The sequence below is a fragment of the Myiozetetes cayanensis genome, unplaced genomic scaffold, assembly GCF_022539395.1.
Source record: "Myiozetetes cayanensis isolate MyiCay16 unplaced genomic scaffold, myiCay2020 scf29, whole genome shotgun sequence".
In the NCBI taxonomy this organism is placed as follows: domain Eukaryota; kingdom Metazoa; phylum Chordata; class Aves; order Passeriformes; family Tyrannidae; genus Myiozetetes; species Myiozetetes cayanensis.
In genome coordinates this window covers 6053659-6069697 of record NW_026087510.1, presented here as the reverse complement: position 1 = coordinate 6069697, position 16039 = coordinate 6053659, and the positions used below count along the sequence as shown (strand labels likewise).

The following is a 16039-nucleotide window of genomic DNA, read 5'->3' as shown; positions in this document are numbered from 1 at the left end:
TGGAAGACCCCAGAGAGTGTTAGCTAATCAAGCAGCAGCATCTCTAATCAGCTTGATGCACTCCCTCACTAACCTGATTCCTAATAAGAAAATGGTGGCTGGGAGGGGAGGGAGCGGGATCAGAGTAAATCCAGTGCACGGATACCCCGCTGGGTGAGAGGGAGGACGGCAATTGGCCTGCTCCGTCCCCAGTGCTGCCGTGTTTGTCTAAATGATTTACTGCAAACACCGAGCTGGCGACGGGCAGAGACGACCCGACAACTCTGAGGACGGAGATACGGGAGCACCGCGCGCTCCCAGCGCAATCTCAGCAAGTCACTGGGAGGGAATGCATCCGGCTCAATTCATTAGGACTGATAGCTCCCTCAATGGGGCTGAATAATTGATGGCCTGGAGAAGCTTTTAAGATGTTCTGTGTGCTCGGAAGACTGAGAGTATTATTTTTTTAAAAGCTAGCACACACAGAAAAACATCGGTGAAGGTGATCCAAGCAAAGGTTAGGTGTTTTAATACGTTATGTTTACACCATAAATCCTTGCTCCATCACTTGTAAGGGGAAATGGATACGGCGTGGCTCGGGGCAGCTGCCAGAGAGCAGGCAGGACCAGGTAGCCGCTCCGGCAGGAGCTGAGCTATTCCCTGAGGGCTCCCATCCCCAGTGACTACAGAGCACAGCCACCAGCTAGCCCTGGAGTTCCCTGTGTGGTGCTCCTCTGCCTCCATCCCGAACGCAACCTGGATGAGTTCTCCACCCCGCCCAGGGAAACCCTCTCCAGCCGCTTACCTTTGACCGTGACGTGGACGCTCTGGCTGATGGAGAGCTGGGGCTGGATCAGCACGCTGCACAGGTACTCTCCTTCATCCATGCCCTTCTGGACATCCATCAGCTTCAGAGTCCCGTTCTCAAAGACCACTTGGCGGTGGTTATCGGGCAGCAGCAAAGAGTCCTTGTACCACTTGATGGAGTAATACGGGTACCCGATCACCCTGCAGTTGATGAAAGTGTCCCTACCCGCTACCGCTGTTATGTTCTTCATGGCTCGGATGCTCGGGGGACCTACATATTCGGGAGGAAGGAAGAGGCAGGCTAGGTTAATTCCGAAGGGCGGTTTGCTTGCATGCAGATCTGCTGCTATTTCAGAGTGAGCTTCGCAGGCAGAGGAGGTAACCAGAGCATTTGGGAGCCAGCCTGGTTCGGATGAGGAGCCGGCACGGGCTCCTCTCAGCGCATGTGGGGAAAGCCGCTCGTTGGCTGCAACCCTCCAGCTACAGCTACTCGCACACGCCTACGAACAGGGATGTGCTCCTGGGTCACAGCCACACTTCAAATAGCAGATCCCACCCCAGTTTCGCAGGTACAACCCCAGTGCCGGGGAAGCTGAGCTTGCACACACCACCAGTGCCCATCGGAGGAGGTTGGATGGTGTCTGGAAGTGAGGTGTGTTTCTGCAAGGGGCACCATGGCCACCCAGCAAGCACACTTCCACCTGGCTCCTCTGGCAGCACCTTCAGCCATGGGAGCTCTGGCAGAGATGGGGAGCGCTCCCCCACCATCACAGCCCCCCTCTGCCTCTGCCAGAAGGAAGCTGCCTGCATTGTGCCAAACATCCTTGGCAAGAGCTGCTACAGGAACTTGACTTCCCCTGGCAAACGTACTTCACCTCCCCTAAACCCCACCTTTCTGAGCCCCTCACTGCCAACCTGGGTATCACTGAAAAGCCTGACAGCCACCAGTTTCTGGCTGGCTCTGGTGCTGCCTAAGGACTGTGAGAATACTGCAGGTGAGCCTGTAAACGAGAGGTTTCATGCATCGATAATTACATTGTTCTCCCAGCCGCTGCATAAAATAGCAAAGTAATCTAAAGATTAACCCTGTCTTGACTCCTCGTCCTGAGGGTGTAGCAGGATAACAGCTTAACAGACACTCAGGATCAGCTGATGGACGGTGTTTCTCATTCTACCACACATTAAGAGAAGGAGCAGGAAAAAATGAATTAGCATCTCACTCTGTAACCATGTCTGGGGCCTGTCTGAGGGACATGCTCCATGCCAGGCAGAAAGAAACCTGAATCTTATCTAGTGACAGCCCATCAAGAGCTGAAAGAGGGGAAAAAAGGGAGACAAGGGAACATCCTCATTGAAAACGCTGCTCTGGCTTCTCACGGCTGAGGGATGAACTTGCTCCAAATTCAGCAGTAAACAGCAGTAAAATTCCAACTCTCCTGGGATCCCAGCCAAAAAGCCACTAGATCCATTTCAAACCTGAGACACAGACAAACACAGCCCTTCAACCCTCGTTCTCAGCAGACAAATAAACGTTCCCTTATCTTGTCTCGCTCCCACCTGTAAGCCTGGGAGCTTTAATTGGGGATTATTAATGGGCAGGGCTTTACACCACACCCCGTGCCTGAGAGTGCTCCCTGGAACGCACCGAGCAACACGCTCCAGCCGTAATAACACGGTGATTAACGCGGCCATGGCTTTTAGCAGACAAAGAAAATACAGACATGACAAATCAAAGCTCATTTTCCACAATTTCACGTGCTGCCTCATCATCGTTTGTCACGGAGATCCCTGTGCCGGCGGGCGCGGTGGCTGCCAGGGAGTTGGGCTCCTGTTGGGAATGGGGGACAGCTGGGAGAGCACGAGGGGCCTGGGACGTTTCTGTGCCCATCACCACCTTCTCTGTGCGTGGTGTGCCTTGGGAGGTGTCTGCCCACCCTGTGCAGACCTCAAGGCAGGGGCCTGGGGGGGTGAGAGCAAACCCCAGTGGGGAGAGTGCTGCACTTTGGCCCCTCCAAATTCAAGCTCCAGCTCTTCAAGACTCTGGAATTGCTTTCCACTTTGTTAAACTCCCTGCTTTAAGCATCGGAGAGGCTCAACCCCACGGGCATGTGTGTGAGTCAGTGGGGCAAGAGCAGGGGGGGCTCAGGGAATGAGGCTGGGGTAGCCAGGGAGACCCACACGGCCGGGAAGAGGAGGGAGAGGTGACGAGCAACGACCAGCTGGGGAACAGAACAAAACCAAAAGCCCAGTAAAAGTCCTATTCTGATATTTAAAAGTAGACAGGCACCTCTTACGTTTATTCGCGCTTGGTATTCGGCGCTGCCCACCGAGTTCCGCGCGGTGCACCGGTACACGCCGCCGTCCTTGATCTGCGGGCCGGTCACGTTCATGTGGCTCACGGTGGTGCCGTCCGACATGGTGTACTGGTTGGAGCGGTGCCCGCTGTCCCGCGGGATGGGCTCGTCGTCCAGCGCCCAGGTGACGGTCGGCGGCGGGGCCCCCTTGGCGGCACACATCAGGGAGAACTGCTCCCCGGGGTTGACCACCTTCTCGCTGAAGGAGGAGACGATGCGGGGGGTCCCATCTGGGGGGCACCCAGCGGGACGGGGGTCAGCGAGCGGCAGCCACAGCAGTGGCAGTCACCCACTGACGGGATGGTGTTGAGCTCCCACCTGGAGTGGGAGCCCCGGCTCGGCCAGGAAAGGAGCCCAGCCAGTGGCACGCCAGCATCCCTGTGACAGGGAGATGCTGCGAGGAGTGAGGGGATGTGCTGCTTGATACAGACACTGGCTTGAGGGGACAGCTCCCTTGGCACAGCCCATCCCTTATCCAAACACTCTGGATCAGGGAGGGTTGTCTGCTGATTGGAGGTGCCTTGGCCCTGGGATTGGGGATGGCAGGTCAATATTTATTTTGGTCCTTCCCTGTCCTGGTCATGCTGTGTCCCTGCTGACAGCACACAGAGCCCACCAAGCAGGCTGGGAGCAGCCTGGCCCCAGGACTCCCACCCCAGAGGGTCTCACTGCCCCCTAGACACACACAAAGGAACCAGTGTCCCCTCAGAGAGGGGTAGAGAAAAAAACCCCCACCCTGGGGAGCCAGCTCACCCTCCAGCGTGATGATGGAGAAGTCCTGTGCCGTCTGGGACTTGCGGGTGGCAAAGCACTGGTAGGCCCCGGAGTGGCTCTTCTGGGCGGCCGTGATGAGGAGGGTCTCGTTGCTGATCCCCGGATGGAGATGTAGTCATCCACCACCACCAGGTCCGTGTTGCGGTACCAGCGGATGACGTACTCGGGGGACCCGCTGAGGGCACAAGAGAGGATGACGGTGCTGCCGATGCCTGTTTTGAGCTTCTTTGGTGTGAGGGTCACACGCAGAGGGTCTGTGAGAGAGGGAGAGCAGTGAGGCGTTGGTGGTGCCGGGCAGCGCTGCGGGGGGCAGCTCATCCCGACTGTGCTCTCCCCGCTTCCCCTGCCCTGGAAGCGCCAGCCCGGCTACGCGTAAAATGTCACCGCACAATAAGGCAGGTGGCCCTGCCACCACCCTCGCTGCTGACAGCTCCTGCTTTGAATGTGAGCCCCAGGCACCCAGCAGGGGTACTGTGGGGAGGTGGCAGGGTGGCTGGAAGAAGATGTGGTCGGTGTGATGGGGACAGTGCTGAGCTGGGGACATCCCTGCAGGCTGCTGGTGCCCGGTTGGTGCCATGCTCACCAGTGCTGCTCCAGGTAAGGCAGGCACAGTGGCTCTGGGGCTGCCAGCATCCCAGTGACAGGAGGAACCCCCGGGAAAACAGCATGTGATAAATACTTGGCCTGCCCAGATGGTATTTACTGTTTGGCTAGAGCTTATTTTATGTAAATCAACATAAATTTTATGTAAATCAACAAAACAAAGCACACAGTCACCCAACACGTTGGACACGTGCAAGACAGTGGCTTCCAGCACACGACACACCACACCAAAATACAAAGCTTGTTATTTATACAGCTGCATAAAACCTTCAAGGCTTTATATTGACAAAGAGTTTACGTTTCAGAAGGCAGCAGGACCAAGCCCCACCCACACATACATCCCACTCCTCCCCGCCCGCTCTCACCTATGACCGTGAGGGTCCCCGTGACCTCTGCGGAGCCGAAGGTGTTGGTCACCTCGCAGATGTAGGTCCCGCTGTCCTCCACGCGCAGGTCGCTGATGGTCAGGCCCGTGATGCGCTTGGTCCAGCGGTTGTCGGGGGAGCGGGCGCCCGTCCTTGATCCACCGCACGGCCGGGTTGGGGTAGCCCGAGGCGATGCAGGGCAGCTCCACCAGCCGGCCTGCCTTCACCTCCCTGGACTGGAAGCTGTCTAGCATCGTGGGGATGGACTCTGCCGGGTCTGGGATTGGAGAGGAATTGAGCTCACCCAGAGAAGAGGAGCGGGTGAGGTGTCTCCCCTCTGCCACGGTGACACCGGTAGCATCGTGCCCTATCAGCATCATCCCTGAGAGGTTGGCTCTCCCCATCCCCACGAGCTGGTGGCTCTGCCACAGCCACATCCTCGCTGAGTACGGTGTGCCCTGTCCCACCTGTCCAGCACAGCCTTCAGCAGCCAAGACAACAGGCTTGTGGGAGAGGTGGGAGGGAAAACACATCTTACTAGCTGATGGGAGGAATAAACTCAGCACTGGAGGAATTACTCAAGGTGACACCTAATTGGTGCAAAATACACAAATTCTGTGGCACATTTCAAAATTTACAAGCAAAAGGGCCCATCAGGCAGCTGGGAAAGGAGAAAATTAATCACTAAGTCTCAGGCGTGAAATTAAATTCCAGGGGAAAGAAACCTCTTTCATTACTCCCAAGCAGAAGTAAAACGCCATGACGTGCAAATAATGACAGCGACCAGGAGGGGACTGGGCCAGATCGAAGAGCACGGGCTGGGGATGATCCACCCAGAGATGCCCCTGCACTGTTGGGATGTGTGGCAGGACTGGCACGGATGGGACACAGGGCCCTTGGGTCTCTAAGAGGCAAGGACCTGGCCATCCCAGACCCCTTCCCCATCCGCTGAGGGGTTAATCCAAGGAGCCGGTGTGGGAGCTGCCGCCTGTGCACCCGAGGAAGGGAAAAGCATATGGCAGAGCGCGGGCACGCCGCGCCGAGCGCGGCTGCGAGTCGGGAGAACTCCCTCCCTCCCTCCCGAGCGGAGTAATTTGGGCAGTGAGCGGAGCCGGGAGCGCCCCGAGACACCCGGCACTCCGGACTGCACTGCCTGCGCCGCAGTATCGCTTGCATGTTCGTCACATCGCGTCAGGCTGCTCACATCGCGGGCTGTCACAGCGCATCGCCTCGCGCCCCATCGCCCCGCGCCCGCGGTGACGCGGCACTGCCACTGCCCAGCACAGTGGGGCTGCGGCCGGGGGGCATGGGCCAGGCACCCTGAACCCCCTGTGCAACCCCGACTGGACCTCGCAGCCCCCACTGGGGTGTCCCCTCCCTGCAGGGAGCAGAGGTGGCGATGCCATTGCTCCCTGCGCGTCACTGGAGGATGGCACTGCTGTAGGCAGGCAGGGGAGCGGGCTTCAGGCTGGGCTGGACCCCCTCCTGGGCACAGGACCCCCTCCCGGGCACAGGACCCCCTCCCGGGCACAGGACCACCCCCTCCCGCCCACATTGCCCGCACCACGTGCTCACCTGAGACGGAGAGCCGGGCTCCGTTGCTCTGCCGTGTCTCCCCGCTGTACTTGTGCTTGGTGATACACCTGTAGGTGGACAAGGCATCTTCCTTCTGCACGTCCGATATGTACAAACCTCCATAAGAAGTAATAAAAAACCTATTTTCTGGAGACACAAAGGGAGGGGAAGAGTGAGCGAGCCAGCCCTGACCGCAGGCTGAGAACCCGGGTCAGGCAGAGCCCCTGCACTCTGGGCAGGCACTGGAGCCTCTGGAAGGGAAAGGGGGACCTTCCTCCACCTCCCTCCACCTTCACCACACTGGGGTGCAGCTCTGGCTGAAGTTTCAGGCAGGCTGGTGAAGTTGGGTGAACCTCACGTGTGCAACAGCAGCCCCTGAGTTTGTGGGCACTTCACTCATCCTGGGTGCACACACCTGCCCAGGTGTCAAGGTGGGCTTGGGGTGTCCTCACACACTCCAAGCACTCCCAGGGCTTGGATTCAGCCACGCTGTGGCTGCAGAGGGCGAGGAGGATGTGTGGCACAATGCTCTGGCACACGCTGCTCCGCACACGCTGCTCCGCCGCGGTGCCACGCGCTCCATAGCAACGCCGCAATTAAAAGTGAATCCGTCCCGCTGAGTTAATAATTAGCTTAACTTACTTAGAAGCATGTGAAAACAAATAAGGGCTCGAGCTGATGTTTGAGCCCCAGGAGGAGGGTGGTGGGAGAGCAGGCAGGGCAGCACGGCCCTGGCAGCGCTGCTGGAGCAGCCCCCTCCAGCCAGTGGGTTTTGGAGCCTGGTGCCTGTGGAAAGGAGTCTTTGGCTGGCTCATGACCACTATAATTCATCATGAATAATAACAGTAATTAACACGAATAGAAAGACCTGTGTAGTGACTATACGCAGAGCAGGGTAAGCCGAGGCTCTGGAGAGAAGCTTCCTGCCCACCTGGAAAGCCTTTTGCCCTGCCCTGCCGTGACAGCAAGGCTTTTACCCCAGGTTTCACGGGGCTTTGGGGGTTATTCCAGCACCAGCCGCAGGTGGGATGGAGTGCTCTGTCTGCTCGGCTGCACTGTGCTGCCAGCCAAACCACCCCCTACCAAACCCCGTGATTGCAGAGATGCAGAAGGTAATTTAGTGGAGCTGAATGCACTGAGTGGAAACCTTTAAACCCAGCCTTTAAATCAGCAATGGCTGCAAATGGCTCCCTCAAGCCCTGCACAATGCCTGGTAAGCCAGGATCTAGCCAACAAGGCCAGAGAGCTGGTTTTCCTTCCAACACCTTTTCAAAGCACCCGGATATTCTCAATTAAGCCAGAAGAAAGCACAGTGGTCAAACTCATAAGAGCAGAATAAACATGAGTGAAATAGAGGACAAGAGGCACATGCTCCCAGAGCAGTCTGGTTACCCCATCCTGGGGTAGGACCCCATGCCCAATTCCATAAGCACTGCTCAGAAAACAGGGATCTTCACCCAGGGAACCAGAGTGTGTCCCTGGCACAGTGCTGGCTGTGCTGGCACTACCCATTCCAGCTGTGGCTTAGCCAGATGTGCAGGTTTGACCTTAATTGCTTGATAAAAGAGCATGAGGGGCTCCAAACAGCAAAGAAACAGCAAATAATTAATAACAATGCCAGGCAACTGTGGCTAACAGAGGCACCCTGTGCTGATCCTCCCTGGAAGCTGAGTAGGCAGTCCCACGGGATGCCGGGGGGGGACATCCCTACACCTCCAGCAACACCCCTGTGTCTCCATTCCTGCTGGGAGAGACCAGGGGCTCCCCAGCCAAAACCTCAGGCGGGGTTTTGCCTCCATGTGGCATGGCAACACCAGTATGCAACTGGGACCAGACGCTCGGCGGCACAAGCTTCACGCTCCGCTGCCAACCAGGGCCACCAAGGGATCCGCACAGACCCTGTGCAAGGGCAGGGGGAGTGGTCCCACAGCACTGAAATAACATGCAAATCAGACATTAATTTTTCATTTCCCATCAAACCAGTAAGCGAAGAACATTGGCTGCACTGGAATTTGAGATGGGGGGAGCCGGTTTCCATGGTAACGGGGCTGTATTTTGCAAAGAGCTGGCAGCCCCAACCCACACCCCCACACGCGGCCGTGCATGGGTAACCACAGCCCTGGGCTGCCGTGCTCCCGGCTGGAAACAAAGCCTGGTGCCCAAGATCAAGGCTCCAAGATGGAGTTAGAGCCATAACACCCACCCTAGAGAGAGGAATGGGCTGAAAACCTGCAAGTTTAGCACCCCCACCATGGAGCGAGAGGAGGCATCTGCCCCTCACAAGCCGTGGCTGTGGTGATGCTGTTAGTTACATGTAAGATCTACCCAACCTGACAGTGCAGCTTCCTTTGGGTTTTTTTTTCCTGAGAAGGGACAAGTAACTCCGTCGAGGAACGTTCCGCTGGTTCAAGGGAGATGCGGGGCAGTAATTGATGTGAGCGGCTCCGACAGACCTCACCAGAGTGACTTATTGCTGAGTGTGCTACTGAGATTAACGCCGAAGGTCGAGGAATAAAATCAGATCTTTCTGCCTGCCAGGAGGTGGAACAGCTTTACGGGAAGCAGAGGATTAAGTACATCCGTGGCCAGTCTGGAGTGATGTGCCTCTAATAACTCTTCCAGCCAGACCTGAGCTGCTGCCTTTGGAGCTGCCTCACCAAAGCCACCACCAAAGCCCTGGGCTCAAACGCAGCCAAGAGCCCACCAGGAGCTAAATTCCACCTAAATTCCCTGGAGCTCTCCCCTCACCTGGGGAAAGGCACCAGGGTGAGAGTGGGGTTCTCCTGTTTGGTGAACATCAGGAGGGTCTTGCTGAGTACACACACACAGACACACATTTGCTGTTACCAAAATCCTCTCCAGCTGCCAGTGGTGGCTGTGAAACCCCAGCATCATTCCCAAGGGCCTTCCAATTCCGAGAGAAAGATTACAGTCGATGCAGGTTACCAGCTCCTGCTCTATCCAATATAGATTTATCAAAACAACAGGGTCAGGGCTTCAGGAGGGAGCACGTTTTATAGTTCATAAGACTAATGAGATAACTTTCCCTTGGTGCTGCCGGAGAATCAATAGGTGCCAGCGTTTATGAATTAGGCATACTCGGAGCATGTGCATCCCAAGGCATCCCGGACAAATCCAATAACTGTTTGGTGCTATTTCTGGCCACGTTTAAAGTGACAAACGCCTCCCGGGGGGAAGGCACGGAGGGGGAAGCCCCAAAGAGCAAAGCCTGTAATTTTCCACCGCTGCCATAGCGGCACTTTTCTGCTGCGGCTGCTGCTCCAGGATGCCATTTGCCTGGCGTGGAGCTCGCCTGGGGACAAGGAACATCCACAGAAAACACAACCAGGACGGAAACTCCTGCCCACTCTGTGGCGCAGCATGGCACAGCACTGCTCACCACCTCCCTCCCTGGGACCGCCTGAGCTCTGGGGTGCAGCACCCAGCCGGGCAGGGGACACGGGGCAGAGGGGCGGGCTGGTGTCGACGGCACCAGAGCTGCCTTTCATCTCAGCAGGCTGAGCCCAGCTCATGCCACGGCAAATGTTGAGAGCAGAGGGGCCCTGGACCGGGAACTGAGATTAAAGCTCCATCCCTCCCTCCCTCCCAGAGATGTTAAAGAGGAGCCGTGACTCGAGCCCAATACAAATTCCGTATGAACCGCACGATATCTGACAGATTTATTTACGTGTTTGCCTGCCGTGGGGATCCCAGGGGAGGGGTAGGGCTGTCGCCACTCCCAGCCCTTCCAAAGGCAGCACAGCTCTCCTGCAGAGCTGAGCTGGCACTGCTGTGTACCCAGCCAAAGATTCCCACCTGGAAGTCATGGGCACCTGTAACATGATCCACGCCAGCTGAACAAGCAGCTCGGGCCTTGCACCAAGGGGCTCCCTCTCTCCTCCTCATCCTCCTCCTCCAGGAGCAGTCGCCCTTCTCCCGAGGAAAGGACTTGCCGGCTGCTGCTGGAGGCTGTGGAGCCAGAGCAGGGGGAACAGCAAAGGAGGGGAGGAAATCGGGAAGTGTTGACGGGCTTTCCACCTCCCCTCCTTAATCTCCTTCATAAGCACGGCTCCATCTCCTCCCGTTACAGGATTAACACCCATCTCTCATTCTCCTCCCGCAACAAGATTTTATTTCTAATTACACTGCAATAAAACTGGGCGCGCTCCCAGGGCTCCTTCCAAATGACTTGTCGACACTCTGCGAGATTGGATCCTACTCGGGCCCGTTTCCGGCACCTCTGCCTGCTGTTCATTAGGCATGCATGAGGGAGAGGCTTTAAGAATGGAATTACATTTAAATGGCTTTTCTGAGAGGGAGAGATGAAACAAGAGAGAGAGAGAAGCGAAAAGCAGGAAAGGTTTAGAAGGAGGGTGTCATTGTCACCTCCCTGTCACGCTGCTGCCCGGCAGATGCTGTGCCAGGTCCCTGCTGCCGGTGCTCCAGGGACCTGACAAGTCAATAAATCCAAAAGGAAACACCGAGGGAGCTTTCTGAGCATCAAATTTTTGCAAGAGGATGGCAGCCAGGGGCATGTGGCACCGAGCATTGTCACCCTGCCCTGTGGGGTGCCCAGGACACTGGAGGCTCTGCCAGGGGCATCACCACAGCTGAGGGGCACTGACTGCTGTGGTGGTGGAGAGGTTTACCAGCAGAAACACGGATTTTCTTGTCAGGGCTTAGGAAAACACACAGAAAGAAATATGGGATGGGCACAACCAGGAGGAGGTGTTGGCAATCCTGCTCCCTGCACCAGGGTGTGAGCAGCCAGCACATGGTTTGAGCAGAGCACTGGGAGCACCACGGCCAGGCCCACCCTCCACAGAGCTCCCGCTCTCACCAGCTGCTCAGGTGCCATCCCCACTGCACAAATTAATCACCAGCAGCATGACAAACAGCTTCCAAGGAAGCGGGGAAGTGAGTCTGCTCATGGACACTCGCATGGCAGGGAGTGGCAGGCAGTGAATAAATGACTGGATCTGCGAGGAATCTGCCAGGAGGGAATCGCCCTGTCACAGCACCCCCACGCACTGCCCCTGCTCTCCCCCTCCTAAAGCACGTGTTACCCCCCAAATCTTACAGTCCACGGAGCAATGAGCATCTCTGTCACTTTACTCTCAGTGCGATGGCTTTGCCATCTGCATTTCTCTCTCTCTGGGCAATGAAGGTGTAAGAGAATTTCTGATTTTGAGCACGGGAAGCTTTTTGGGAGAGAAAATCCAAGGTGCATTTCAGAGCCATCCAGGTAGGTGCTTAAGGAAGCCACAAACACATGATTTCATTTCACCTGAGATAATGATGAGTGGTGTTGTTCCAGCAGGGTTTGATACATGTGTGGCTTCCAGTGCACTCTGAGCAGTGGCTCCAGATGTTTTCCATCCCCACTGGACTCACTGGGCAGTGGGCAGTTGCTGCTACCTGGATGCTGCTTCCCAGATACAGGCTCACAAGTCAGCAAAATTGGGAAAACAGATGTTAGGAAAGATCTCTCTCTATTAGCTCCCTCGGAAGTGAGGTATCCTGCAGGGCTGGCAGGAGTTATTAAATCAAGAGTCATTATTTACCCAAGGGCCAGTCTCGCAAGTCATGTTCCTAGAAGTAAATCCGGAATTACGCTGCCCACGGAACTGGATTCACACGGGCATGAGGGAGAGCACAGTTTGCCTCTCTGGGTTTTAATCCACCTCTGAGTCACCGGAGCGCTTGGCAGCGAAACCGAGCAGTGTTTGGGGACACTTTCATTTGTTTGCGTAAGCGACTTTGGGAATGACACACTTCCACCAAACCAGAGCACAGGGGAGGAGGAATCCCCCGGATGGGGGCCAGGGGGGCTCAGGGCTCACCCCCCGCACCGCCCACCGCCCTCCCCCGCCACCGGCCACGCTGGCACTGCCAAAGGAGGAGGAATTAATCTCCCGAGGTGGTCCAGAGCCGCCTAATACCAGCAGAAAATTACAGAACAGGATGAAGAGCATTACAAAATGAATAGGAGGGGACTAGAGATTTCCATGGCTAATCCTGTTAACGAGACAATTTCTTATCAAACTCATTATGTGGCGGAAAGAGGGGGGGAGGGAGAGGCTGGGGAGGGGGGAAGGCGATGCCAGGCAAAAGGCATTCCCCATTCCCGGTGCGTGGGGACACGAGGCTGGCAGGAGAGCACGGTGGCTTCCCGAGCCCGGCCCGCTGCGTCCCCGTATTGTACTCTGTATTTCCAAGGAGAGCTGAATATCCCTACAGTGACCATTTACCACGAAACAGTGCCGTCTGCTCCGGCTCTACCACCAGTCCTCTCCCAGCGCTGAGCTGCAGCGGATTGGGATTACAGCAGGCACAAAACCACGTAAAACCCAGCGAGAGAACACTCATTTCAAACAGTGATTTTTGGAGAGCAATTTTTGGGGGGATTTTTTTTTTATGACCTCCTATCACGACAAGATTTGTTTTCCAGGGGGAAGCAAAACGAAAAGCTTTGGTCCACAAGGCTGAACGTGTGTCTGCCTTTGCTCTGATGGCAGCGGAGGCTCCGGCACGGGATGGGGGTCCGGGAAAGCAGCACAGAGTGCTGGGGAGCTGGGCAGGGGCTCTGCCCACCGGCCCCTCCGTGCTAACACCCGGCTCCGGCTCAGCCACATACGAGAAGAGCTGAGCCTGGCACAGCAAAACGCCGCTGCGGCTGAGTGACTCCTGAAAATCGACAGCACGTTCCTCACCAGCCCCTCCGCCCCCTGCCCCCCAGAGTCACAGGGGCTTCACCGCTACTTTGTGCACAGCGTTTAATTATTTCTTTTTTTCTCTCTCTCTCTTTTTTTTTTCATTTGCTATTTAAAAAACCGCGGAACTAGTCAGATTTCATGCTAATGAGAAGAAAATCTGGATCGAGGACTGTGCAAAAATTTGCATCTCAAAGAGGAAAACAGGAAGTCGCTAAGAAAGGAAAATCCACGCCGAGGTAGCGGGTATGGCCATAATTAGGCTAATGCTGCCTCTGTTCTGTCAGCTCGTTTCCATCAGCCCCAGGGTGGCAGGGGACAGCAGACCCCACCACCACCCTGCGATTCCCTGCCCGGGAGAGGGCTGGTGAGGGAAGCTGAGCACCAGGCTGGCGGTGTGGGATGCAGGATGACACGGGATGCAGGATGGTGTGGGATGCAGGACAGCACAAGGAACGCAGTGGACCCACTGCCCCAGGAAGGACACATGTCTGGAGAGTCTTCTCCAGCGGCACCACCAACACTGTGGGATCAAGTGTTCCCAAAGGAAGAAAATGTCACAGCCCCCAAGTGTTATCTCAGCCATCACCTCTTTGCATCTCTGCTGTCCCCAGAAGAGCCCTCCACGGTGCCCAGCCCCATCTGCCCAGCCCCAGTGAACACACAACCACTGCCTGCCCCAGCACTGGCAGCGCAGAACAAGCAATTACTGTCCCCCATTTCGAGTAGGGCTGATCTGCAGGTTTTGCATCAATTTTCCCCTGATTTTTTAATTGGGTTTTGCTGCTGCTGCAGACATTACTGAGCAAACAATTCCGAACGGCTCAAACCAAGATATTTGCTCATAAAAATCCATCACCAATGCCGAGAATGACAGAAATGGAAAATACCTAATGAAAACAAAGGGGAAAACAACAGGTACTCTGGTCCTTTGCCATCCATCACCAACCCCGGATTATTGAAAATACGGGAGGGGGAAAAAAATCCTCCCATCTGCAATCAAATCTTGAGAAATCTTGAAAAGCCAAACACCACATAGGAGGAAATTCTTTGCCCCCACTTCAATCTGCAGGAGTTTCGCCATAATTATAATAGGAGTGAGGCTGCTGGATAACACGAGAATTATTTTCCCCACTTACATTGTCAAATGATCATTTTGCCCTGCAGTGAAATCTCAATAATTATAATGCCGAACCGTGAAAGAACAAAGAAATAAAAAAAGCAGTGTTTTCTTCCAGGGAGCAGGGGGAGGGGGCAGCTGCCATTGCAGGACTCAAAGTGCATCCTTCCTCTAATTATCTTTCCCAGAGCTGTGCATCCCTCACCCTTTCTCCAGGGCCCGAGCATCCCAATGAGCCCCCCAACAACTCCACAGGATGGAGGGGGTTTTGTGGGTGGGAGCAGCCACCTCCATGCCCAACATGGCAGAGCTCCCCAGCAAGAAACAGAGTGGGAAGTGTGGTCTGGGCTCTGTGGCATCGCCACCCCAACTCTAATCTGAGCCCCACAGCTCGCCAGGACCTCCCCACGGGACTCGGCCATGGGATGTGGGGAGTGCCACGGCAAAACCAGTCATCACACACTGTCCCTTCACACCCATCCCAACACCAACAGCCCCTAAGCAGGGGAAAAGCGAGGGGAGACGAGAGAGGGGACAGAAAGCAGGGGGTGGGGGGGCAAAGGAGGCGAACAAGAAAAACAAGACGACAGAACGCTTGCTCCACAGCCCTCGGCTAAATTACAAACCAGTTTACTGAGGTGGAAAGCTGCAGTGAGCTGAGGAGGAATATGTGGAAACCATCTGCAGATTTAAAAATAATCTATTTTACGATCACCCTCGAACATATTCTTTTGCAGAAACCAAATAGGATTTGTTGTTGTTGTTTTGTGCAAACTGTTAGGGAAAAATTACTAGAAACATGCAGGGGGTTTTGCCTTCTTGAGTACTGAGAGGCTAAATATGCCCTTCCTTATGTTTAGAATAGTAACAGTCATCTTAAAATTAACTTGGTCTGCATCAGAGCTTAAAACAGTTGCAATTCAGAGCCTGCAAAAGCAGGACAAACCTGCGCTGGGATATCTAGCGCTTCTAGCTGACAGATGTCTTCCTACATACAGTAAATATAGGTCGTCTTTTCCTACCCAGAGAACTGTAGATCTTAATTAACCAGGCCACTAGCAGCATATGTAATGATTCTTTTTTTTTTTTTTTTTTTTTTCAGCTTGCTAAGTAAACCTTCCTGTGATTAGATGGAAGGAAAATAAGATGCGTGTCAGAGGGACCCATCTCCCCCAGCCCGGCTCCCTCGCTCCGGCCGCCCTGGCGAGCACAGGCCTCCTGCTGCAGCTCCCGTCGTTATTTCACGCCATAAAATCTGCCTAATGAGATGGGAAGGGTGTGGAGTGGAGTCCCACATCCCCCTCGCTGTGCACAGCCCACAGTTGTGCCCCGGCCAGCCCCGAGCTCAGCTCGGCCGACAGCGGCCAGAGGGGTTATTGAGCTTCACAGACCAAAGTGCTCCAAGTGCTCCTCCTTGGAAGCCACTTTGGGATTAAATTATCTCCGGGCTCAGAGACAAATGAGCTAATGAAATTCATGCTGCATTATGATAAAGCCGTGCTGAGGCCTCGCAGAGGGGCAGTGGGTGCTGGGGTGGGCGAGGGCGGGTGGCAGAGCCCATCGCCCTCGGGTCCCTTCTCAGCACAGCTGGTCTGTGCTGAGGGGCCACTGGAACTCATCCTTACAGTTTTGGTGGTGAAGGTGCTGTGGTGTGTGTAAGGGTACCAACAGACTTGGGCCATCCCTAAGTAATTAGGAAATAACAGACCTTGGTTTATTTGTGTGAATTTCAGGATCTGGGGGGAAGGG

At 55.4% G+C, this 16039-nt stretch overlaps 1 protein-coding gene across 1 annotated transcript in view; it reads right to left on the bottom strand.

The window, feature by feature from the left end:
* Positions 1-16039, bottom strand: part of DSCAML1 (DS cell adhesion molecule like 1) — a 95785-nt gene that overhangs the window by 21778 nt on the left and 57968 nt on the right. Inside the window, 7 exon segments of the mRNA XM_050322861.1 lie at positions 785-1057; positions 3074-3370; positions 3894-4010; positions 4013-4168; positions 4883-5016; positions 5018-5159; positions 6458-6604. Coding sequence (XP_050178818.1) covers positions 785-1057; positions 3074-3370; positions 3894-4010; positions 4013-4168; positions 4883-5016; positions 5018-5159; positions 6458-6604 — 1266 coding nt within the window.